Source organism: Chroicocephalus ridibundus, chromosome 7 (genome assembly GCF_963924245.1).
Source record: "Chroicocephalus ridibundus chromosome 7, bChrRid1.1, whole genome shotgun sequence".
Lineage (NCBI taxonomy): Eukaryota > Metazoa > Chordata > Aves > Charadriiformes > Laridae > Chroicocephalus > Chroicocephalus ridibundus.
The window spans coordinates 36,644,243-36,668,502 of record NC_086290.1 but is presented as its reverse complement, the minus strand read 5'-3'; the positions used below and the strand labels follow the sequence as shown (position 1 = coordinate 36,668,502).

General features: G+C 36.0%; 1 protein-coding gene across 2 annotated transcripts in view; it reads left to right on the top strand.

Moving 5' to 3' along the window:
- The window catches only part of GLS (glutaminase), a 68,493-nt gene that overhangs the window by 6,232 nt on the left and 38,001 nt on the right, over window positions 1-24,260 (top strand). For both annotated transcript variants that reach the window (XM_063340404.1, XM_063340405.1), the window contains exons 2-7: window positions 2,482-2,578; window positions 3,079-3,200; window positions 9,268-9,397; window positions 10,131-10,210; window positions 12,175-12,338; window positions 19,033-19,091. In XM_063340404.1, the coding sequence (XP_063196474.1) occupies window positions 2,482-2,578; window positions 3,079-3,200; window positions 9,268-9,397; window positions 10,131-10,210; window positions 12,175-12,338; window positions 19,033-19,091 (652 nt within the window). The remainder of the gene's footprint in view (window positions 1-2,481; window positions 2,579-3,078; window positions 3,201-9,267; window positions 9,398-10,130; window positions 10,211-12,174; window positions 12,339-19,032; window positions 19,092-24,260) is intronic.

Here is a 24,260-nt window from a genome sequence, read left to right as displayed (position 1 = left end):
TAATAGATTAAAATCTTATGAAGAGGCAGATAAAAATCTTGGTCAAATGTCTGAGGGTTTGTTTTTTTTCTGCACCCTTCCAGATAGAAATTCCACATTTGGAACAGATGTAAAATTCTGAGTAATAGTTCAGAATCTTGTAATTAAATAGGTTATCAGTTAAAATTTCTCAATTTGTTTGCCGGCTTCTTTTGTCAAAGTGAGGTATGAAAGTTTCCTCAGTCAGACCTTCAGCAATCCAGTAACCAGCTTTGTAGCAGAGACATTCCTTAAAACTCGATGCTTTGCGGAGCTTAGTTACGTGCTCTGCGCAAATGGGGAAAACCTAGGGGTGTAGACGGTGTAACTCAGCATAGCTTTAAAAAACAAAGTATGTAGCTGCAGAGTTAGGATGCAGATACAGGATGAAGCTTTCGTTGGTGTGTTAGTAATTCTGGTTCTGTTGGCTTGACTGGACATACTGTTCTCAAAAGATTGAAAGTGCAATGTGCTGTGTGGAAGACTTGAATTTTCTTTAGGAAAAAGGGTGTTCAGTAATTTGCTTGAGGTAGTTGGAAGTGTTTGTCTTGGTTGAATTGCCTGCTTGTCTGTGCATTAGTCATCCAGCATCATTTAAAAAAAAAAAAAAAAATCCAGACTGGAAGACAAGGAAAGTTCTGTTGGCTTACAAAGCTGTCTTCTGTTCTCAGTATGTAAGTACAGTGTTTTAAATAAATCGGAAAATGAGAAGTGAGATTTTTACTGCTGGTTTTCACTGCTAGTTATGAGGAAAGGAGGGAGGCGAGTGCTATCTAAAGGTTGTCTTAAAGAGTATTTGGATATAATCAGATTTTTATTAAAAATAATCATAAATCTGACCTGTTGTTGGGCTAGAGTAAGCTAGTATTGGGAGAAGAGGGAGGATTAAATGTCAGCCTGTAAGATTGCATTGGCCTACCTAGGGTCTGTCCTTACTTGTAGTATTTTATTTTTGTAGTTATAACCCTGACTACCAATATTCAAAGAATAACTGCTCTCGTGAAAAATTTCATGATTAGAACTTATACCTGCTTTTGGTACACATGTGCACGCATGCATAAAAATAGATAAATTGCTACTGAGTGTTCTACTTTTGGGCAATAACTTTTATATATTACAGTATAGAAACAAAGCATTGCCGATATTATTAGATCATAAGATTGAGCTTTAAAATTGATGGCTAAAATAACGTAAGACTGCATACTCTGCATTTTAGTTTATGTCTACGTTTACTAGAGAACTGTTTTGTTTTGTGCTTGTTTATTTTTGTCTCTCAAACATCAGAACATTGGCTTTGTCTAGAAACAAACCCAAGCACTTCAGGGGACCAAAAGAGTAGATTGGAAGCCCTTTGCTATCACTGCCTCTAGCAGTTTGGAAGTGTACATTCCAGCTGTATGCTATGATGCTGTACTTACAGGGAAGTAAGTTTTAGTAAAGAACTTGAGTAAAAAACTGAGTACAGGCCTGTGCTCCTGCCTGCTGTGGGGTCCCTTGGAACATCAAGGAAAGGCAAAACTCTGAGGTTAAACTTTTAGAGAACTTCCAAAGGCTTTGAGGGAAAGCTGTCAGTATTAGAGCTTTCTCCTTGGAATCTTGATGCTTCATCTTTCTTGATGCTTAATCTGGTAGGTTTTCTCCACGTTTCAGTTTGAGATGGAAGTTACAGAAAAACTTGGGCATACAGGAAGCATATCTCAGAGTAAAATAGCTAACACGTGGAACTCTTTGAGGGACAATGTGTTTACACGGATAAACATAGTGACCATTAAAGATGTATCTGTGCTGCATGTTAACTTCCTCTGCCAAGTACACACCATGAGAGTTACTGCTGCTGGTGCCGGAGGTGGTTCAGGTAACTGTACTGTGCTGCAGATGGCTTTGCTTGCTTTCCCTGTAACTGTTGAGGCTTCCATAAGTTTCTAGAAGGACAAGGGCTTTAGGACTCCTTCTAGGAGTTCCTAAAACCAGGACTAATATGAAGAAAATAATGCACATTCATCATCTCTTTCCTTTTTCTGGCCTGTGGAATCATTGGGTCAGTCTTCTCTTACAGCTTTATTATGAATCATGTAGGTCTTTGAGTCTTATAAATACTTTAGTCTTTGTGCAAGCAACGTGCGTATCCTCTGTAACATTGAGGGAAATGTGATGAAGCTGCTCCAAAAGAATTCTAATAATAATCTTAGCAATAAATGTATGTCAGTAAAAACACGGCTATGTTGCAGTTAAGTGTTTGCTATTATGAAGTGTATGCGTGCTACTCTTAATAGTACAATTTTTTCCCTACTTAAAGCTGAAGTAAGCTTTGTGTTCATTGGTGAAAGCATTCTTTGAAATTAATGGTAGTAGTTACACTGGTAGTGAAAATATGTTTACTTGTGAGTAATGCAAAAATGTGTGTAAATAAAAATATGCACTAAACTAATCTGTGCATGTTTTGTTTGGGTTTTTTTTTTTCAGTAAAGTGAAGCAAGGTCTCCTTCCGAGCTTAGAAGATCTGCTTTTCTATACTATTGCAGAAGGACAAGAAAAAATACCAGTTCATAAATTCATAACTGTAAGTTTACTGTTCCAGAGTGCTGTAGAAAGCTAACTACTATGAGGTTATTTCTAACATTCTAAATGCAAGAATACAAAGCAAAGAATTTCTGTTATACATGGCTAGCTGCAGCAAGGAATGTAATTATATTCGCCCCCCCCCGCCCCCCGCACTGTTTCTGTAGTTAAGGGAATGAGTGTACTAGTATTGTTATTCACTTCTCTGCTGCGCAAAAGAGCATGCTTGAAAGCATCTGTGTCCATGGCAGGTAGTATTTGCACTTGTGTAAAGATGTAGTTGGACCACTGTGGATTTCAAATGATGTTAATTCTTTGACATCAGATGCAGTCAAAGTGGCAGAAGGAAATGGCAAAAGGATCAATAAGGTGTCAGAATGTCTCTGTGTTGATAACACAGTGGTAGTTGTCTCTTATCTTGATAAATGAGACCGAGCAGTGGAGAACTTGATTGTAAAAGCGTATTTTTTCATTTTAGTAATTATTGTTTTATTGAATTAGGCACTCAAATCTACAGGATTACGCACATCTGATCCCCGATTGAAAGAGTGCATGGATATGTTAAGACTGACCCTTCAGACAACTTCAGATGGTGTTATGCTGGACAAAGACCTTTTTAAAAAGTAAGCTTTTTGTCAATGTATAATTCTCAATGAATGGTGTCTGTGTGTTACCGACTGCTGTCTTTGGAGGGACATAAGGTATATAAATCAAAGTGTAATTAGAAGGGGAGTCAAACACACGCTCCTACTGATGCTGTCTTCATATGAGTTTGTTCACTGGTTTCACACAGCAGACAGATTGTGTGATCTCTGCAAGAGTTCATTGTATCAGTGTTGTTTGCGTGTATATCTGACCCCATACTGCAACTCTTGATCAGATGCCAAATAAATTAATCGATGCAGCATGGAGTATTTAGTATGAGTACATAAAACTTCTGTCTCGCTGCATCATCAGTTTTTTATCTGAAGTTCAGGATGCTGCTGCTTTGTAGTGAGATGTAGTGAGTATGTAGGTAGTTAATTCTAAAAGTGAGTATATTAAAAAAATACAGTGAAGTTAAATTTCAAGATATGTAGAAATGAGAGCAGTTGGTACTGTAGATACTGCTTTGGTCTTTTTTGGAAAAGATTTATGTGCCATATTTCAATGATACTTTTTTTTTTGTAAGAGAAGTCTGTGGTGAGTTAACTGAACAATATAAGCACTGTTCAGGTTGTCTTCAGTTCATTCCAAGCCCACTCCTTTGCTCCTCTACTTACAGTTTTTGTCTACCAAAAGACTGTAAGTTTAGAGGCTCCTAAATCTTGAAATAAAATCTGTAGACTTATTTTTTTTCAGTGTATATTTTTATTCCATTTACAGGGTAAATGACATAATATCTAAAACTTGATTCTTTCATGAAGAGTATACTTTTATCAAAATTGGTTAATTTTTGTTGTTCTATAGCATTTTTTGAATTTGTGAGCTAATGCTGTTTAGTTCTATTTCCTCTCAGTTACAATTTAAAATATGTAAGTATATATAAAAGGGGTGTTTACATATTATACTGTGTACTATATATTTTATATACTTATATGTATATATGCTTATACTATATTATATGTTTACGTAGTTTATATAAACAGAAAGTGTATCTGATATATATCTTTAAATATATATAAACATTTTTGGAAGTACATTGAGAAAAAATGAATGTCTCTGTGTGTGACAAAATAACAAACCAGTCAACTCCTTAATCAAATGTGGGATACTTTTTAAAGATACAACATGGACTAACTTAATTTCTGTATTTAAGTTCAAGACCAGGTCTTCACTGGTTATTTGTCAGCACAGCTCTAAATTGTTAGAGTCGAAAACCTTCCTGGGAGTATGGTTGGATTGGAAAGGAAATGCTTTTGCTAGTATGCATTACGTTTATAGTAGAAGGCTTGTTTGTAATAGTGAACTATGAATTACATTTCTGGCAAGGGCTCTATATTTAAAAAAGGACAAGTGATTGCTAACTAGAGGGCTGAATATTATAATGCCCGTGATCCCCTGTTTAGAGGAGTGGTTGTTACTATGACAATTTGTGGAAAGCTTATGTGGTTGCCTCTTGTGTAGGAAGAGTTTTGACCATAAAGACTATGCAGAGGGTGGAGAGGTGAATCTCTTCTCACATAGTAGATTTTCATTCGCAGCAGCAGGTGTTAACCTTTTTTATAAATTAAAACTCCCCAAACTTCAGTTATCTGTTCCCCTAGGCATACTGCATTTGCTGTGTGGAGACTTGTACAAGGATTCCTGTATTTTTTTGTTCTCCTCCAGGTGTTTAAGGTGTGAAATGTAATAATGTGTCTACTCAGCTGTTACTTACCTTAGGACTTTGAAGCTTCAGTTCACTACACGTAAAAGTCAGTGGTGTAATTCTCCTGTTGAATTTGAATCCAAAGCTGATGGATAGAATAAAGCATCAAGGATAAGTGACATAGAGTAGTGGTAGCATAAGCTTGACTAAATCAAATGAGTCCAGTAGAAATTACCTGTAAAATATTTTAGCTCGCTGCCTGTCTCTGTAATAGAACTTTCAGCACCTTTTTAGTTGTTCTAAACGTTAGACTCCAATTTGACTAAAATTGCTTTCCTTTGAAGATTTCTGGCTTAACAGTACTTTCCACTTAAATAAAAATGTGGAAAAAAGTCTCCCTGTTACAGGCAGAACAGTTCGGGTTTTTAATCTTTCATCTCCAGAGTTTCTTGAGGGCTTCACTGGTGCACGTATCAGAGAGAGCGCTTGACAAATTTCTTGAATTAGCTGTTCATGTTGCATCTGTAGAACATAACACGTGGTCTTTGTAGCATGAATGATACGTTGTGGAGAACAGCCTGCTTACTGAAAGCAGCGCAGCATGCGAGTTAGCTTGCTATGTGAATTTTTTTCTTTTTTTTGTACCCTAGCTGTGGTAATACTTAATAAAGTAGTAGTACTAGTACTATCCGAGTGTTGGCAGATGAAACTTAGGCAACTTAGCACATAGGAAGACTGTATGTGCTAATCTTCCTCATGAAGCGTGCACGTTTTGACGTATCCTACTTTATAGGTATGTTTCTATGACATTGTAGCTAATTTGTAGAAAAATTCCTAATAATCTTTGTAAGAAATCCTCCTACTCGTCTTAGCTTTTCCTTCAAGTCACAGCTCACTGCTAACAGAAAAAGTAGGAGACTTGCAAAAAGCTGTATGTCTTAACTAACAATATTTTGGTCAGTGGAGGGGAGGGTGAAGGAAAGGCATGAGGCAATCGGAATTGAGTGAGTTATGTTGAAAAATGGTGTAAATTTGAGTGAGATGATGGCTACTGACTAACAGTTACAGCTCTGAGGTTTAAATTCAGTTCTTTTTCAGAATATCTAACTTGGCTTTGTAGGCTTAGCCTTTGTCACAAGGTGCTGTCTGTCCAGCTTTATTGACCGGGAACTGTGGTGTTGGTAGCCAGATCTCCCTGACCTGCAGGTAGGAAGCAGCAATCTGGGGACGTTGTGTTCTAGGCATAAACCTGACATTCTGAGGCGGGACCTCAAACAAGGTTATCTGCTTCTGAGTGGCTCTGCTGCTCTCAGTTTTCTGTGTAGCAAATCCTGAGGGAAAACTTTCATTTTAGATTTGCTCAACCCCGGTATTAATAAATGTTTTCATCCTATTTGCTTGAGCAATGAGAAAGCTTTTGACAGATGTAGAGGACTTCTGCTATGTTATAATGTTAATACCTCCTTTGTCAAAATAATGTCACTTTTGTCTTTCTAAAATGTCTGAATATATGTAACACTTCTACCAAGTTAGTCTTGCTAGTTGGAAATGGAGTTTTGCATTCCTTTCTGTAGTGTTTATACTGCAGCTTTTCAAACATGACAGAAAGGTGTCCATTCAGCTATATAGATGGCCTAACGGTTCTTCAGAGTTGGTGGGACTTCAGACACTGTTTTTAGCAGGTGTTTACTTTGTGCAGGGAAGCAATAATCAGCAAGCCCAGCCAGAACTTGGGGGGGGGGAAAAAAAGGAAAATGTAACAAGTTGTATGATAAAGGAAACAAAGTGATCCTGACTTTATGCTGGAGACCAAAGATTCAGTTTCCAAAAACAACCAGAAACTGTTACTTTCAGTGAAAGTTATTATAGATCTTAATCTTCCTAACCCAAATGTTTCAGGGATGTTTTATAGTTTGAAAAGACGCGTTTTCAAATGGGGGAAGAAGTGCTTGGATTGGGATTTGGCAAAACAGAATTTTTATGGTGAGACTATAAAGTCTGGAAAAATGGAAGAATTTGAGGTGGGAGGTTTTTAGTGTATCTGTCCTGAACACCATTAGAGTATGTGGGGGTAAGGGCTACGTTGTTAGTAAAATTTGGCTGTAGAAAGATTTTTATTTATCAATATATTCACTTACGTAAATTCCTCCCTTACTTAAATTCCTCCTTCCTTTTCGTACTGCTCCGCTTCTCCTGAGCCTCAGAGCATTTGTCTCCAAAGGGTTACCTGGAACACAAACCAGTGGGGACGAATGCTGGTTGCAGAATATTAGAGGCTGTCAAGGCTCGTTTCCTCTGCTGAGTGAAAATATTACTGCTCACTGAAGCTTATTGGGACCCTGTCCTCTTGTCAATGCAGTAGTTGTTCCAAATACCTGTCTAGATTAATTGAACTCCCATACTTAATGCCTGTGAATTCATATGATTTGCCTGGGTTAAGGAGTACTGGGGTAAATACTCGGACACCGAGCTTGGCAGAAGTCTGGGAACAATAACTTCTTGCAGAAATAAGTAATGTCCTTAGCCAGCACAGCTATTTCTGCAGTGAGTTTCAATCTTGAGCTTAAAACGCTTGAATTATTGAATCCTAGACTTGGTGTGAATTGGGAAGCATATAAATGCCCTTCCTGTTTCAGAAATGTAATATTATATCAGAGGACTGTATTTCAGTGCATACTGCCTCCTTGTTGTTTTCCACACTTTGTTTTCTTGAGTTGCTCTAATAGGTTTAGGTGAACTTTTTTTTTTCTTACAAGAGTTCTTCATGCTGTCCAGGTGATTCAGGCAATGTAGAAGTGCATCCGAAGGTTAAGCCTAGTGCCTATGTGCATTGTTTTTCCTTCAGCGTGTGTCACTGCCATGAACTGTTGCTACTTTTGAAAAGGGGTTGTTGCACCTGGAGTAGGTAACTGTAATTGGAGGCTGCAGGGAACAGAAATGGACAGGATTTTTCTGCAAGATATGTAAAAAAAGGAGTGGATAAGCATGACAAATTACAACAGAACCAACTCAATTGCTATTTTAACAGACGATCAAAGCAGCTTATTACAGAGTGACTCTTAAGATACCGGTTTGTACAACGGAAACTTCTCCACTGTTTCTCTTTCACTTGTGGAGGGTAGTGCATTCCAGCATTTGAAATGCTTGTCAGCTAAATGTGGGATAAAGTTTCCTAAGTACAAAGGAGTTCAAACTGAAGCTTTAAAAAAAGAGAGGGGGGTTCAAAGGGAAGATAATTCTGTCTGTTCACTGGTCTTCATGCAACTTAATTTTGAACTGATAATGACTTTTAATAATAGGATTATTGGAAGTATCTATTCCAACTGAAAGTATTTCCCTAAAAAATTACAAGTCTTAATTGGAAGGGATGTGCTTGTTTGTAATATGGGCGTAGATGTTAACTTTCCATTTGTCTGAATTAACAGCTCGTTTCTGCATAGTATGAGGGTGTTAAGGAAATCGTTTGTTTGGTGTTAAACCTCCCTTTCTCTTCCTTGCACTGGGATAGGGCTGTTAATACCCTTTATCAGGTTGTATTTCAGCTGACCTGATAACGGCTCCCGATTTCCACCCCGGCTCCTGCTCACCCCCCACCCACTGGCACACTACTTTTAGCAGCGTGTCTCAGCTTGTGTTTTGATCCTTCCCTCCTTCTGTTTCTCCTAGATAAGTCCTTTCCTTTTTACCTCATCAGTTTTCTAAATGTAGCAGATGGGCTGATGTTCAGAGGGTGTGGGTGATAATGCATTGTGGGTTAAAAAGCAGCAAAGATTCCTTAACTGGTGATACTTTGAAGCAAGACACTTCCAGTACTGGTCACTGTTAACTTTTGTTTAGTTTAGAAGATGTTGCTGAGTACTTCCTCAGGGGTATGCTCTTGTTAGAGTGGAAACTCACACCAGTTTGGTCTGTTGGCAGTCGTCTTGTTCAGTTTGTGGTGAAACCAGTTGGAAAGAGAGAAGCCAACCCTGAGCCTCAGAAGTCCAATCTAACTCTGGAATTATCACTCTTTGGACAAGGGTTGGGTTAGATGGCTGTCACATGTCCTAATCCTAGGAACTGGGTGGCTTAGATCCCTTTTGCAAGTGTAGATGCTACTTGAAGGCAAGTTGACAGTACCTTGCAGTACAAGCTTACAGTTGAAACTTCAAAAAAGGGCCTTAAATAAAAAGGCATGAAAGCAAACGCAATGGAACAATTTTAAATATTTTTTTAAAATTATTTATAACTTATGGATTGGAAAATTGAAAAGTCTTTCCAATAAAGTTCTGTTCATATAGGCATATAACTCCAAGGGACTGATGTTGCTTATTTAAATAGCATGTAATTGCTGTTTAGGTAGGCTTTTTGACAGCACTTTGTCAAAATACTAACAATTTTTTTTTTTTAACTCTTTGCAGGTGTGTACAAAGTAATATTGTGTTGCTTACTCAAGCTTTCAGGAGGAAGTTTGTCATTCCAGATTTTATGTCGTTTACTTCACATATCGATGAGTTATATGAAAGTGCTAAAAAACAATCTGGAGGAAAGGTAACCTGTTTGTAAATTCAGCTTCAAACTTATGTAGATTTGTTGATATTACCCAAATATATTTGTTAAGTAGAGAGATCTTTTCTTAATGTTTATAGCAAAATGTAAAACTGATAACTTGATAAATAGTTTTGGAAGTTCAGTTATGTCTGCAACTTGTAAACTGTCTTAGAAATAAAGCTCCTTGCCTCTAACGATCTTTTACTATTTTGAGGTGTAGAGAAAATATCATTATTCTTCATTTTACATAAACTGTAAAACTGCTATATAACTTGTCAGACTAAACATAGTCTAAAAAAAATAATTATGCGAGACTACACAACTGTCTGGGTTGTGTGACAGAAATAGTTGTCAACGCCATGCCTGTGTTCGTAATTAAAGTTTATTCTAGTGCTTATTTTCAGTAAATTAATTGAAAAACCCCAAACTTTGTTACAAGCTAAAACTTTGTATGATTTGAAAATGCTAAACATGCCGTAATACAGAACAGAGATTCTTCTTAGAATGTGCTGAAGTTTGTACTTTCATTGGGGAAAAAAAAAATTTATAATGATCTAATGAATATAATAATTTGTAATGACGTTTTAGATATACTAGGTGATTATTAGTGGAATAATTCAGTTGTGACTTGTGTATTGTTTCTGTTGGCACTTATTTTAATTAAAATATGTTAACATATAGTTAAATATTTTGGATGCTGTAATGTCTCTGGTTTTATTTCACATTGTGATAGGTTGCTGACTATATTCCACAACTGGCCAAGTTCAGCCCTGATTTGTGGGGTGTCTCACTTTGCACAGTGGATGGACAGAGGTATAGTCTAACTTCTAGATTTTGCTGTTTCAATTATTTAAACTATCTGACGTATTGCAAGGAGCAGAGAGTTGGATGTGATGATCCTTATGGGTCCCTTCCAACTTGAGGTATTCTGTGATACGCAGCACTTCATGATACCTCATGGTTTAATAAAGAAAAAGCTTTATTGGAGTCTTTTAAGAAGTGAAATCCACTTGGTCATCTGTCTTAACATTATTTCAACTTCTCTGTTTAAGCTTATTTATTTTGCTATTATAAAATATTTTTACATAGTATTTGTAAATGCTGTGTGTTTAAAGCTAGATTATATTGTGCTTACGATCCAAGCACAGTAATGAAGCTGTAGGTAATTTCAGTGATTACCAAAGGACAAGGTAGAGACAATGCTTATGTAATATAAATCCGTGGCAGTTGAAGGGCTTTACTAGTAGTACCCATGCCGCGAGCTACATTGTTTTTTTTTTCTGTATGTCATGTTGTACTTAAAAATTAGTTCCTTTTCTACATGTTAGTATTCTTATTGTAGCATTATTATAGGGTTGTTACAAGTCATTGAAAAAATTCATATCCATATTCTTTAAAAAGAAAATGAAGACGTGGACTGGACAGAACTTATCGTGATTTTGCTTTTCAGGTTTATTAAATTTTCTCCTATAAGGGTCTGTATAGGTCTTAGATACGTCTTGAGTGATTTTATTTTTATTGAATAGCGACTCAGTGTAGCAGAGACAGTTAGGAGCCCAAAAGTAAAGGAGTGTCTCGCACTGTCTAGCTGAGAAGCAAGGTGAACTATTGGGTGCCCACCTTTGGGTCTAAACAGTGTGAGATATTCATCAGCTTGCGTGTGTCCGCTGTCTTGCGGTTTGGTATAGTCATACTGCATATTCCAAGTACCATAATTTTTAGGTAACTGGTGTGTCCCAAGCAAATCGTGAATTCTTGAGAGAGCATCAGACTTGCTTACGGTGACTGTGGACTGGGGATCATTTTAGTGTGATCTGTTATGATCTCTGTTTGTTTCTTATTGTCCACATGCCCTGTAATTTCTAGAAGAAGAGCTGTACAAGTGAGTTGAAGTATTTTTCAGCTCCCTGCTTAAGTGTCTGAATTATAGTTTATTTATAGTAAAAGAGCTTTGAAAGTAAAAATGTTGTCCTCTTTGAATATTTTAAATTAACATTTTGCTTTTTTTTTGGATATTATAACACGTACTAATGAAAATTTTGATAATGCTCATTTTTGTAATGCTCAATGTTGTGTACTGTTAGTTTTTTATAATGCCAAAATGGTTTCGTGAGTTTCTGTGAAACCTTCTCGCATTTTCTGCAAAAAAAAAAAGCAGCAAATACACTTCTGAATTTGCCATCAGACAAGCGGTTGCTCGGAGCCTTTTGCTCTAGATGTGGCATATGCTGCTTGTATGAGTCATTCCAAGATGCAGTCTGACTTAGATGTTGAAAGTAAACCTTCCAAAAGATAGCATTTAATAATTGTAATAAAATACCTATGCCATTATCAAAGGGGATGTAAATACAGATATTTAATTATTGCCCTCGAATTCTAAAACTGAATTGTATCTCATCTTTGTTAGTATAGACATAAATATGTAGAGTGGCTATATTCAGGTCATGCCCTTTTGAGTATGTGGTTTGCAATTGAGTAGGGTAAGTGCAATAGTAAGAGCTCTGAGGTGATTTTTTTTTTTTTTTTTGCTCTGGTACAAACCCATTTTTGAACTTGCTTTTATTTTGTTACATCTGCAGTAATCACCAGCAAGTGACTTTGTTATGCTTAGCTTATGGAGGCTATTGTTAAAACCTTTACATCTTTTTGTCCTGTTTTTCAATATGAGACTCAGTAATAATCTGCTTTTCTTTTTTTGGGCGTTTTTGTTAACAGTCTCTACTCACCACAGCTGGTGAACGGGAAACTTTAAACATCTTCATCTGTGTTTTTCTCAGGCATTCTGTTGGCGATACCAAAGTTCCATTTTGTCTTCAGTCCTGTGTAAAGCCTTTGAAATACGCTATTGCTGTTAATGATCTTGGCACAGAGTACGTGCACAGATATGTTGGTAAAGAGCCTAGTGGATTAAGATTCAACAAATTGTTCCTGAATGAAGATGGTAAGAGACATATATAATAATTAATAATGCAAATACTCAATTTTAGAAAATTATAAAAAATATATATTATATATATTTATGTATATTAATTTTTTATATATATATTTCTATTATATAGAAAATTACAGTCTTTCAATTTTACTGATCCTCTTAAGTTTTACTGTTAGACAATGTCCCAAAATATTTTGCCATCAGCAAGGTAGGCTTATCCTTTATCACCCACTTCTGCCTAATTTAGAGTGCTAGTAAAAGATGCTTTACAACTTCTGTTCTATTTGCTAGTATCCAGCTGTAAGAAAAAAAAATAATTTTGACAATGCCGGTATTTGAAATGTATATTTATTTAGTTGAGTCGGTAGCAAGTGTTCGTTCATCGTGCCCTCTGTAAAATGGTGGTGAAAGAATCAAAGATGTTAAATTGATTTTAAGGAACATATATATCACTTTCCTTCTCAGCCCTCTGAGAAGCAGGTGCTGGAGCCAAAGGCGAGTGCTGGCTAGTTTCCAGAAGGCGAAACTGAACACATCTTCCCACACATTATTCTAAACTGAATTTGGCTACTCATTCAAAACAATGTTTTTATTTTGTTTTATTTTTTCCTGGGGCAGGAGTGCTTTAGCAAGAATTTCTTGTACAGTACTTACCTAGATTATTTCTTTTTCGTATTATATTAATTCTCAAGCATGAAAATGTTATTTTTAAAAACATGATGGCAAAAATCTGAGAAGGATGACTCACGTAGCCTTAGAGGAAATAGTGGATGCTATCTCTGAAACACAAATGTTTCTTCTAGCAGATCCTTCTCAGTAAGAGAACAGACAATGTTTCTGTTGCCATGGTATTGGAATTAATATTTAATTAACAGCATAAGGCTTAGATGATATTTGTCAAGCACTGTGTTGAATTTATATAGAAATGATATATAATTATATTTAGTACGTACCTTAAAAATCATCTTTCCAAATTCACAAATAAAATGGATCTTGACAATAGATGTTGTCTTTTGTATTATGTTAGTAGGTGGTAATGAAATGCTAACGTGTGAATGTATCTCCAAGAGGGAATTAAGCATTTTGTCAAGCTTTGCTGTCTTGTTTTTGTATTCCTAGTTTTTTCCAATACTATGTTGTACGGTGTGAAGAAGACTGTCTTTCGTGTCCTAAGAAAGCTTTCATATAAAAAAAGTTTTGATGGTGCTGAAAACTGCCCATTTTTTCCTTTGGATTAGTATGTTGTTGGTTCTTTTAATTAAAAGACCAACAGTATAGTAGGCGTTTTCTTTTTATTGCTACTTTTAAAATTAAACCATGAGACAAGATGAATTGTTAGGCTGTGGGCTTTTATAATCTTACTGTTAGACTTTAAGATGTTTATAAGACTGTTATGCAATAGGAGAATTGGCATTATTGAAAGTTTGACCAGTGTGCATGAAAACAATAGACAGGAGGAATTTACATGATAGAAATTTTAATTTTTAAGCTTGTGCGGCTGACATAACTGACATGAGGAAAACGTGTTAGAACTAACCCAAACAGCCTCTTAAATGAAGGACTAAAACAGAAGGTAGAAGCCTAATAAGTAGGAACACTTCAGTTATAGGGAAAGAAAGGGAAATTGAATTTCTGTTAGAGAAGAAAGGGAGAAGGGGTTACATTTTACTTGTAGGTTTAAATTGTTGTACGAAGTTCGGATGTGCGGAGTATTTGGCAGTTTGAGCATACATAACTACCTTCAAGGTCAGATTTGAAAATTAATGTATATAATATAGATATTTAATCTGTTTGCTTTCTGATTATTCCGAAGTAGTTGAATTTCATGCATGTAATCAGGATTTTATGAAGTGATATGCAGGTATTTGAAAACTGGCTAGACATGCTTCCGAAAGTCTTTTTTTGTAGTGACTCCATTAAAGAATTCTGAAACAGCGTTCTTTCACTTCTTTGTTTACTAGTATTGAGATTCAAGCTGGAAAGAATGGGGAATATTACAAGACAATTTTAAATCATAGCTAAAAATGCCGATTCATAACAAAAAAGAATCATGTATGTTTTCAGTAAAATCCATGTTGTGCAATAGAAATTTGGAAAATTCTACAGCCTTGTGAATATTCAATTTTAAAACTTTGTTATCAAAGGGAACATATGGCCCATCAAACAATTCAGATTTCTGGAGGAGACTAAAGCAATTCCCATGTTAATTAAAAGCAGATTATTCTAGTTGATTGGAGTAGATCAGGAATTGTACATAGTAAAATGTGTCTGAAATAGGCATCATCAGGAATAATTTTTATGGTCATCGAGCAGTTTGCAGATTTTTTCATACTTGTTGAGTTCATGGTGCAACATGTCTGACAATACCTGTATATATGTACAGTTAGTATTTCTTATCCATACATGGGACCTTCTCTTGATGACAGCTATTTGTAGAATTAGTCCAGTAATGCAGTTGTTTGTAAACTCAGTCCAGCAATAAATGTTGCATTGTATCCGAGGGATTGCCAGGAAACTGTTTATTCTGCTGAAGGATTTTGTTAGCTGAAGATGGAATTCTTTAAGTTTTTTGTATTGGACAAACACATTTTGATGTAATTTCAGAAAAAACTTGTCACGGTGAACTGTTCTGTTTATTAAAATGTGTGTATTGTGTATGTGTGGCAACCTCTGCTTTCTGTGTTTAAAGACTGCAAGGCAATCGTACAAGAAAGGTCTAAGGCCAATGATGGACTAAAAAGGTCAGAACTGGCAGAGGAAAATCACTGTAACTTGAGCTTATTAGGGGAAGGGTCTAGTTTGCATGTGGCATGATTGCGTGGCAGGTTGCTGGAGCAATAGTGCTAATTGTCAAGCAGTTTTTTTTTCTGCATGTGTTAAAAAAAATACATGTTTTTCACCATTCAAAACTGATCTCCAGTGGAGAGATTTTTAGGTAAATAAATAAATTATATTTTCTTTTATTTTGAATTTAGATATGCCTATTAAATATATTGCAGTTCTCTATGTAAAAGGCTGTTCTAGACAAGTATCTCCTTCCCACAGGAGAAACAGCACTGTCTCAGAGAGGAATATACTTACTGTTCAGAGGCTGTTAGGTGGGTTGTCTATGCAAGAGGCAAATCGTTTAATCAGGGCACCCCTGTTAAAATCGAAGGGTTATTGTGACTTGTGCTTTTTGTTAAGGATAAACACATGAACTTACTCTGAAGTATGAGATGACACAGCAATATACCAGACTTGCAGAGAAGCTGTGTATAAGATTTTTTTTTGTTTTATTTTTTCTTTTTTTGTTGCAGGCCGAGCAGGTCATTGTCTTTATTATTTGATTATATTTAGAGAGAGTGTGTGTGTGTTTTTAGTGGTGTGTGTCAGTTAGCTTTGCGGAGTTTGATACCTCTTTCTAAAGATTAATAGATGAGTTTGTTTACCTCTTTGGCAAACTGTTGTAATTACAGTATCAATCTTCATTCCTTGTCATCGCACAAAGGCATCTTGGCCCTTAAAAAGCCCCAGTATATCTTAAGTCAGTGGAGAGGTTCTTTGTTGTAGAATAGAATAGTTCAGTTGGAAGGGACTTAAAACAATCATGTAGTCCAACCGCTTGACCGCTTCAGGACTGACTGAAAGTTAAAGCATATTATTAAGTGCATTGTCCAAATGCCTCTTGAACGTGGACAGGCTTGGGGCATCAGCCACCTCTCAAGAAGCCTGTAGCTATTGTGGCAAGATGAACAGGTTATCTGCCAATTACAGATATCTATTTATGGGAAGCATTTGGATAGCATTATCAGGTGCTATCCAGATAATAGTGAAAATTGCTTTCCTGGGACCCGGATGCCCTACCAGGGTTTATTCTGCTTAGAAGAGGGAGCAGTGAGTTAATGGAAGGTGTTCTGCTCAGCTCTGTGATGGGCTGGTGTTAGGTAGCAGTAGGAAAGACCCTCAAAGAAGAGCTTTTGTTAAGTGTATGGTCAGCCAGACTGCTGTACGTCCCCTTAGCCGTTAAGGCTCTGACAGTGATTGTTCCTTGTTGGCTCGTCAAGGGGGGAACAAAACACAGCTTCGTTTCAAAAGCACATATTCAGGAAAATCTGTGTCTCCTTTCATCAGAAGGTTCTTCCCATTCTTCATATGAGGTCAGCACATGGTGGTGTGTTGGTTGTAAAGTGGGCAGAACTGGTACATGTAGTTTGAGATGTTAGGCAGTGAGAGAGGAATTTTCAGAGTAGAGGAAAAAGTAACCAAGAATACCTTGTGACATTGAAAGTAAGTGGTGACATCCTCAAGGAAATGAGATGTGTTAGAATTTTTGAGGGTGCATTCTGTTGTGTGGACTTACCACATTGATAAGCTTTTGAGTTGCTGAACGCTAAATAACCATTACACATCCTTTTTATTCAAATACGTGATGTGGGCATTGGAAATTAGTTTTTTGCTTTATACTGTGTGGCAGATCGAAACCATAGAGATGTGCAGAAGAATCAAGAGCAAAAAATCTATCAAAATACTTTTTAGAATGGGGTTGTATACAATTAAGCTGTTAACTTGTTTATGGACTGGAATGATATCTGATGTTAACGAGAGGAAGCTGGAAAAAAGAGAAGTGTAGCTAGAGCAAGAAATGAGGGTGATAGCGTGTTCTCATCATGCATGAGGCCAGCGTTGTGCTGGACTGTGTGTCTGGAGTTAGGATCCCCAGTTCAAGGAGAACACTGAAAAAGTGGAAGGGGTTTCAGTGGAGGGTTGCCAAGGTGCTGTGTCGTCCAGGGCATATAACTCCCAAGGAGCAGTTGGAAGTCTCCCCTGGGAGCCACTTAAAACCCTTAAAGAGCAATTGCAAAGATGACGATTTGTGTAGCTCTTCTTGGTAGTGGCAGATGATATAACAAGGGCCAGTAGCCCCACACTGTGCCTTGGGAGGTGCAGGTTGAATGTTAGGGTAAACTTGTCATCTAGGAGGAACGGGGTGTCTAGAGAGGTAGAGGGTTTGCTATGTTTGAAGGTTTTCAAGACTCGCCAAGATAAAGGCATGGCTGGCCTGATGTAACCTTGGCAATAGCCTTGCTTCGAGTGGGAGAGGGAGAAGATGACCTCCAGATGTCCCTTCTGAGCAGCAGTCTGTGATGCTGTGAATGGTCATTTGACTTGTGTTCTTGTTTTTGGTCCCTAACGAGAGACAGAGTTAGGAAGTTATAGAAATGCTACGTTTTTGCTACTTAGAATCGGGATTTAATCAAAAGTTAAATATATTTGGCCCAGGTTACTTGCAAGGAGAACAGGACCTTCAATGGAGGTGGATCTTAAGTACAATCAGATTAAATGAGAACAATTCATGAGTGTTGCAGAGAGATAAGGAATGGCACTAACAACTTTAAAAATAGTATGTAGACACTAAGTTTGTATTTTGGGGGAGCTTTACTTTTTTAGACAGAAGGTATTGCTCTTACCTTTTCACTAACAGAATAACTTGACTATTATTTTTTTAAGTTCCTCTTAATATTGATTTTCTGAAAAATACTAAAAGGAATTTGAGATTATTAATTTTTGGAGATTATCTGATAGTCATAGATGGCTAAGTGCCATTGACCATGACGGTGTGATTTTCATGGGAAAATGTGTGTGTGTGTATGTACCGTGAATATCAGACTAATCTCCAAAAAGCAATCATCTCAAGTTCCTTTTAGTGTGCGTGTGTGTATTATGTATAAAAATAGTGAACACTTTGTGTGTTTTTTTTAAATTAATACTTTTTCTGAATTTGGAGATAAACAACGTAACAGCAAATAAAAAGAATTCAAACCTGTCACAATATTAATGTATTGAGAATTGCTTGAGGTTTTCAGACATCAGAACCCTCAAAAATCAATATCCTAGTTAGAAGCCACAGCATAACTGTTAGTTAAAAAAAAAAAAAAAAGTAACTGTAGGACGTAAATGTTAATGAATGAAAACTTGTATTTGGGAAACGAAGACAGCTGATAAGGAAAGCTTTTTTGGAAAAAGAAGAAAGGGGCAGGGGGTGGGGGGGAAGTGATTCATTCACGTGAGCAGCCAAGAATGACTGGGAATGCAAAACCACTCTTAATATGGTGATTAGTGATAAAAAGAAAAACTTGTGTAGCAGGTATATGCAAGTCAGTTATAAAGTTAGATAAATTCCAGCGAGGATAAGTAAATTGTTATTTGTATTTTGGCAGCTGCCAATAGAAACATCTGATTTTTAAAAAGAATGAGGATACTGTATTTATGTACAGCAATGAGGACATTCAAGAACTTGAATTCTCTTATTTTAAAGGACTTGTTGGAACACTTTTAAAATCACTGAAATTTGGTAACTTAGAGGAAAAATTGGAAAGTCCCTTTGGGTTGTTCCACTTGCAAATGGTGCATTGATCAGATCTTGGAACACTGGAGAGGATTGAAACTTTTCAGGAAAAGAAATGATGGCAAACTGATTAATTTACTGGACTGTTAAGTAGCATTAGGCTGAGTTGTTCTAAGCTGTAAAATACTTTGCTCAGAAATTACAAAAAATTGTGTATAATGTTGGATTACAGTATTTTTAATTTAGGATTATATTCCATAATCATAGCTTTAAATCATACATTAACATTTATCATTTCTCACTTAAACACTTGACTAGTTTTGTTTGACAAATGTGTCTTGGGGTATATTTGTAATTGAAAACTTTATTTCACAGACAGGCCTCATAACCCAATGGTGAATGCTGGAGCAATTGTGATCACGTCTTTAATCAAGGTAAAAAGTTAATTTTTAGTTTCTCTCAGAGTATTTTAATGAAACGTAGAAAAAGTGTCTTATTTGGATTATGAACAGTTTTCATCCTGTGTGTGCAGTACCTGATGGTAGTTTACTTATTAGTAGGTAGACAAGCTCTGATGTCTTGGAAATAGTAACACTTCCAAACAAATGCAATATTAGACTAGCAATTTTTAAAAAGTAACAGTGCAGCTGAAAGACTGTCTTTTCCATTAGTGTTTTTACTTTTATTTTCTTTCCTTCTTTAACTGCCCAACACTTGATATTGTCTTGTGAGAGCTGCCTCATACTTCTTAAATGCTAAGAGTATGTGCTCAGGAACGTACCGTATAACACTCAGAAATATGTTTCTGAATGTCTAATGCTCTTATGTAGCATAAAGTTACAAGAGTATTTCTTGCTGTGCAGAAGAAATGAAGATACTGTAATTTGTACAGGAGCAATGGGACTATATTCGCACATCAGTCTTAATACTGAATTTGTCCACTATTAATGAATGGTACAACTAAACTATGTTTAACTTCTATGTTATGTAGTTTCTGTTAGAGTGTTAAACGTGCCTTCTTGAATTTGGAAACAGTTACCTGTATTTTGCTGAGTAAACCATAGCTGAATAATGACTTTATAATCTTTAGTCTGTGATCTTGCAACTTTTGGAAAGCTGTATTTTATTTTTGGTTAGAATAGCTATCTATATCTCGAAATTATAAATGGCGTAAATTCCATGTAACGCTAATGTTTGCCAGGTACTTCACTTGTATTTTCTGCCTTTTTTTGGTAGCCACTGATAAAAACAACTTTTTTTTTTTTTTTAAGGGTACCTGCTTAGAATTGTGGGGAACATGTCAGTCCCCTGGAGTTTTGAAGTAGAAAACTTAATGCTGTTACTTCAGAGGTCTAAAAATCTTGTTTACAGCTTTTGATTTGATTACGGTTCAAAGTCCATTAGCTATAGTGTGTTTCCTACCTCCTATTTCCAAATTGTTGATTTTAAAATTACTAGATCATGATTTTCTGTTATTTTATATTTAAAGAAGGTGTAAGAACTCCTGCTTAAAGACATTTATCTTTAATAGCTGTAGGTGAAAGAAAATGGCCTTAAGTATGACAGGTAAATTTATTCACATTTAATATTTTTTTTTAAAGGTTGACTGAGCATTGAAATTCACTTGGATAATAGTGAATTTTAAAATCTGACTTAACACATTTGTCTGAACTGTCAAAATGTTAGTCCTACTACAACATGCCCTACTGGTCATAAGGCAAAACACAAGCATGTGCCTCTTGCAGAAGGCACGTAGTTCTTGATAAATGGTGTACTTCTAAAATAGATAACATGGATTTGTTTACTGCATGCAACTGTGATATTTGTTAGAAGTTTGGGGGATTGTTTTTGCTGGGTGTTTTTTTTTATTTTATTTTTTTTGCTGTAATGTTCTTAATGAAAAAGTATTGCATTACACTGACGTTTTTGCATGTGGTAGCTGCACGTCTAATGGACGCGTATCATACTTATCACACTCCATTATTTATTTTCAGTGTGATTAAAATGTAGATTATTTTATGTACTGCTTCCACTAAGATACCATTTATCATTTGAATAACTAACCATACTAAACATATTCTGAAGAAAATTACATAGAGGGTCACAAGTAAAAAGTTACTTAGCAGTTGTATTTTTTGTGAAACAACTTCTTTACAATCTGGAATTTAACAATATTCCTACTAACTGTTCAGTGACTTAAGTAATTCACGCTTATATTTGATCTAATCTATGACTTAGTTTCTCTGGAAAACATGACTTCATTAACCCATGTTTTGCCCTCAGTTCCTCTGTGTTCATTCTGTTTATTTAAGGTCTTACTTGCATATCTTGAAGACTGTGTATGGCTGCTGGAGTCCAAGACAATTAAGGGATTATTGAACATGGTTGAAGTCACCATGTATGACAGATTTCTCTAATGATAACATGTTCATAGCTATGGAGAGACTGTTGCTGTATTTCAGTGTTAAGAATGCTTTTACCTCCTTTTATGTTCATTATTTTATCTCTTTCTGAGAAATTGATATACAAGTCTTTCAAAACGTACATAAATTGTACTGAATTTAGTAGTTATTAGAATACGTGATCTTGCACACGACTGCACTTAGATTCTGGCAGAAGTTATGATTACTTGTGGATAAGAGATGACGCTTGGAGTAATCTTTTTGTCAGAATATGTAATATGTTAACATTTTAGGGGAAAAAAAAGAGTTCTTAGCATCACATACGTAGTCCTGACTGCCTGAAGAATTTGCTATACACACCTTGGAACAGAGCGTAGACCTAAACTGTAATGTTATGTTTAGTCCTTGCTATTCATAATAATAATAAAGCATAAGTGCATGTGAAGTTGTACGTTTGTTTGGCTTAGTTAGGCATGACTTACCATCCTTTTACCAGCTTAAATGATTTTCCTACTGTCATGTGCTTGGAACTACGATGTATTTACATTTTGGTGCCTTAACTCACAGCTCTGTTCTAACTGTGCTTGCATTACACTCCACAGACTGTTCCAGCAATTTAAAGCATGCATCTACAATAAAAATGCTTTAGCAAAAGGACATCCTGGGGGCCAGTTCTAATGAAATAAAATTTAACTTTTTAAGAGGGAGCTTTTCCCTTGTTTGTAATTGTACAGCCATTTGCCTTTATTACTAGTTATATAAATTGCATAGTTATAACAATTTTCAAATAGTCGTTATCAAAAGAAAATTGTGGCAATTTCAGGAGCTTGTGGAAAAGTGATATTAGACAAAATGGTAAATTCTTCTATGTCTCCAAGGAAATACAGGTGCTTGAAAGAAGATTCAGTTCCTGTACAGTTTTAGTACAGGCTTGGTTCTCTGCAACCACGCAGCTTTCCGTACATCATATTGACTGGGAAAAGTTTCTGTTGCCTGTAGTATGGATAAATTTCAATGCCTTGATCTGTTGTTTTGCCTTAAACTCAATTCTCAAAGCATGTCAACTCCAGGAATATCAGTGGTTGTGTTAGCAATTGCCCACTTCCATGTATCTTTCTTGCCTGGGGAGGGGAGTGCGTTAGAGGTGCAAATGAGATGAAGAGGAAGGGTCCAGAGTGAAATACGTAGAAGGCAGCAGATGGCTGTGGCAGGAATTGCCAGAGGACAAGGGTTTACTCTTAAATCATTTTTATTGTATGCCTCAGGATTGCATCTGTAGATAAAAGCTTTCCTAGTGTAACAGCAAAGGTCTGGGCAAATACAGTGTGTATAAATCCTGTAAGTGCTGACAGCCACGTGCACGATCTTACACAAACAGTGAGGATAGACTTGAACACCCAGTGGAGGGAGTTATTCCGTGCTAATGAATTACGGTGGGAAGCATTTAGACGTGGTGGGGGGGCATAGCAATATTCCTAGTCCTTGCAAAGGAGTTGGTGTATGGGAAGATGAAAATGCTGATCTTGTTGACCCTGAAAAGACCTGATTCAATGAAAGCTTTTCTCTGTTGTACAAAACATAAAAACGCATACCCGATATACTTCAGAGCTTTCTAAATATTCTGATAAGGCATAAAATAAATGAGGCGGAGAGTGGTGGGAAAACCTGTCCAGCTGTGCCAAGGGTCTGTTTGCTGTCAGGATGCAGTTAATTAGGAAACTTATATAGTTACGGTCTAATACTTGAGGGGTGGGAAAATGCATGGTTTATTGGGTTTATTTGACAATATAGTTACGATAAATATTACAGGTTTAGCTTAATTGCTGTATGCTGCCCACTCCAGTTATCCTTCCTGTTAGACTGATGTGTAAATGTACATACGTACCACTTTAAAACATGTGTTGACGTTGTGATCTGCTCTGCCAGATGCTTGTCTTTATTTTGGTGATGCTTCCCCTCTTCCCGGATTTATTCATTTTCCTGTAGTAACTAATGTAGTAGAATGTGTGTTCACGTCATTCAGCACTTGCTTTTTGTTATAACTCAAATATATTGGATGTTATTTGCATAGATTATGTAGTAGTGGTAGATGAAATGACATGTATTCAGTGGTAACGTGCAAATATTTCATAGCTGAAGGACACAAAAGTAATTCTTACATTACTTGAAATAGTAATAGTATTGGTCTTAGTAGGTCAAATACTGTCTGTGACAGTGTGCTCTCAAGTATTTCAGAGCTGAAAATGGCACGCTAAGCGCTCAAGACACCAGTTCTCACAGAACAGGCCAAGATTAACAAATAAAATTTTTAAAGTGTGTAAGTACAGAAAACTAAAGACATTAACAGTTAATGTAAAATGCACAAATGTAAAAAATGTTTTTTTTGCACTCTGACGTAGTGTTATGATTTCTTTTTTCTGGATGTTTTCATCACAGTATAGTGTTAGGTTATAAATTTGGCTTAAAAAAAAAAATCCAGAAATTGTTTTTAAACAATCTTGTATTGTTAGAAGATTATAAACTTCTCATGATCCAGATGTTTGTATTGGCTTGGCTTAGATTCAAAATTGAAAAATTATTTTAACAAGAGACACATGGTAAGAGCTTATGTGGTCATATTGTATAAACACTGATGGTTGATCAATGAAAAGTGGCTAATATTAACTACTTTTCTTATAAATATTGTCTAACTTTGTTGTTGCAAGCTCTGGTAAGTATCCATGGGTCTCTTCTTTCCTATGTACATGTAGGCATGCAACCTATGCAACCGCTTATATTTTTTCTAGTAGAAATACAAATAATAAAAGTACCTTGTTTAAAAAAATAAAAAAAAATCACCAAAACCTGACACACTCAAAAAGTTCAAATTTATGATTGACAGCCGTAGTGTCCATTGTGGTTTTAAGTGTTGAACAAAATTGTATTGAGTGGTCTGCTGCAAGTTTGAATCTTCTGCAAGTTTGAATTTTCTGCTTATCAAACTGCTTCAACCTTAACATTTTCAATTTCATTTTGTATTCATTTAGAAGTATTTTTTCATATGTATATACACACAAGCATGTATACAGTAAGTGTGTATATGAACATATATTCCAGTAAATGTACTGAGTGTTTGTGGATTTAGTGCATGGAACATTTCTTTTGATGTCCTAGACAGATGAATTGCATTTGAACTTAACTACAAGTGCTTTTTAAGAAATA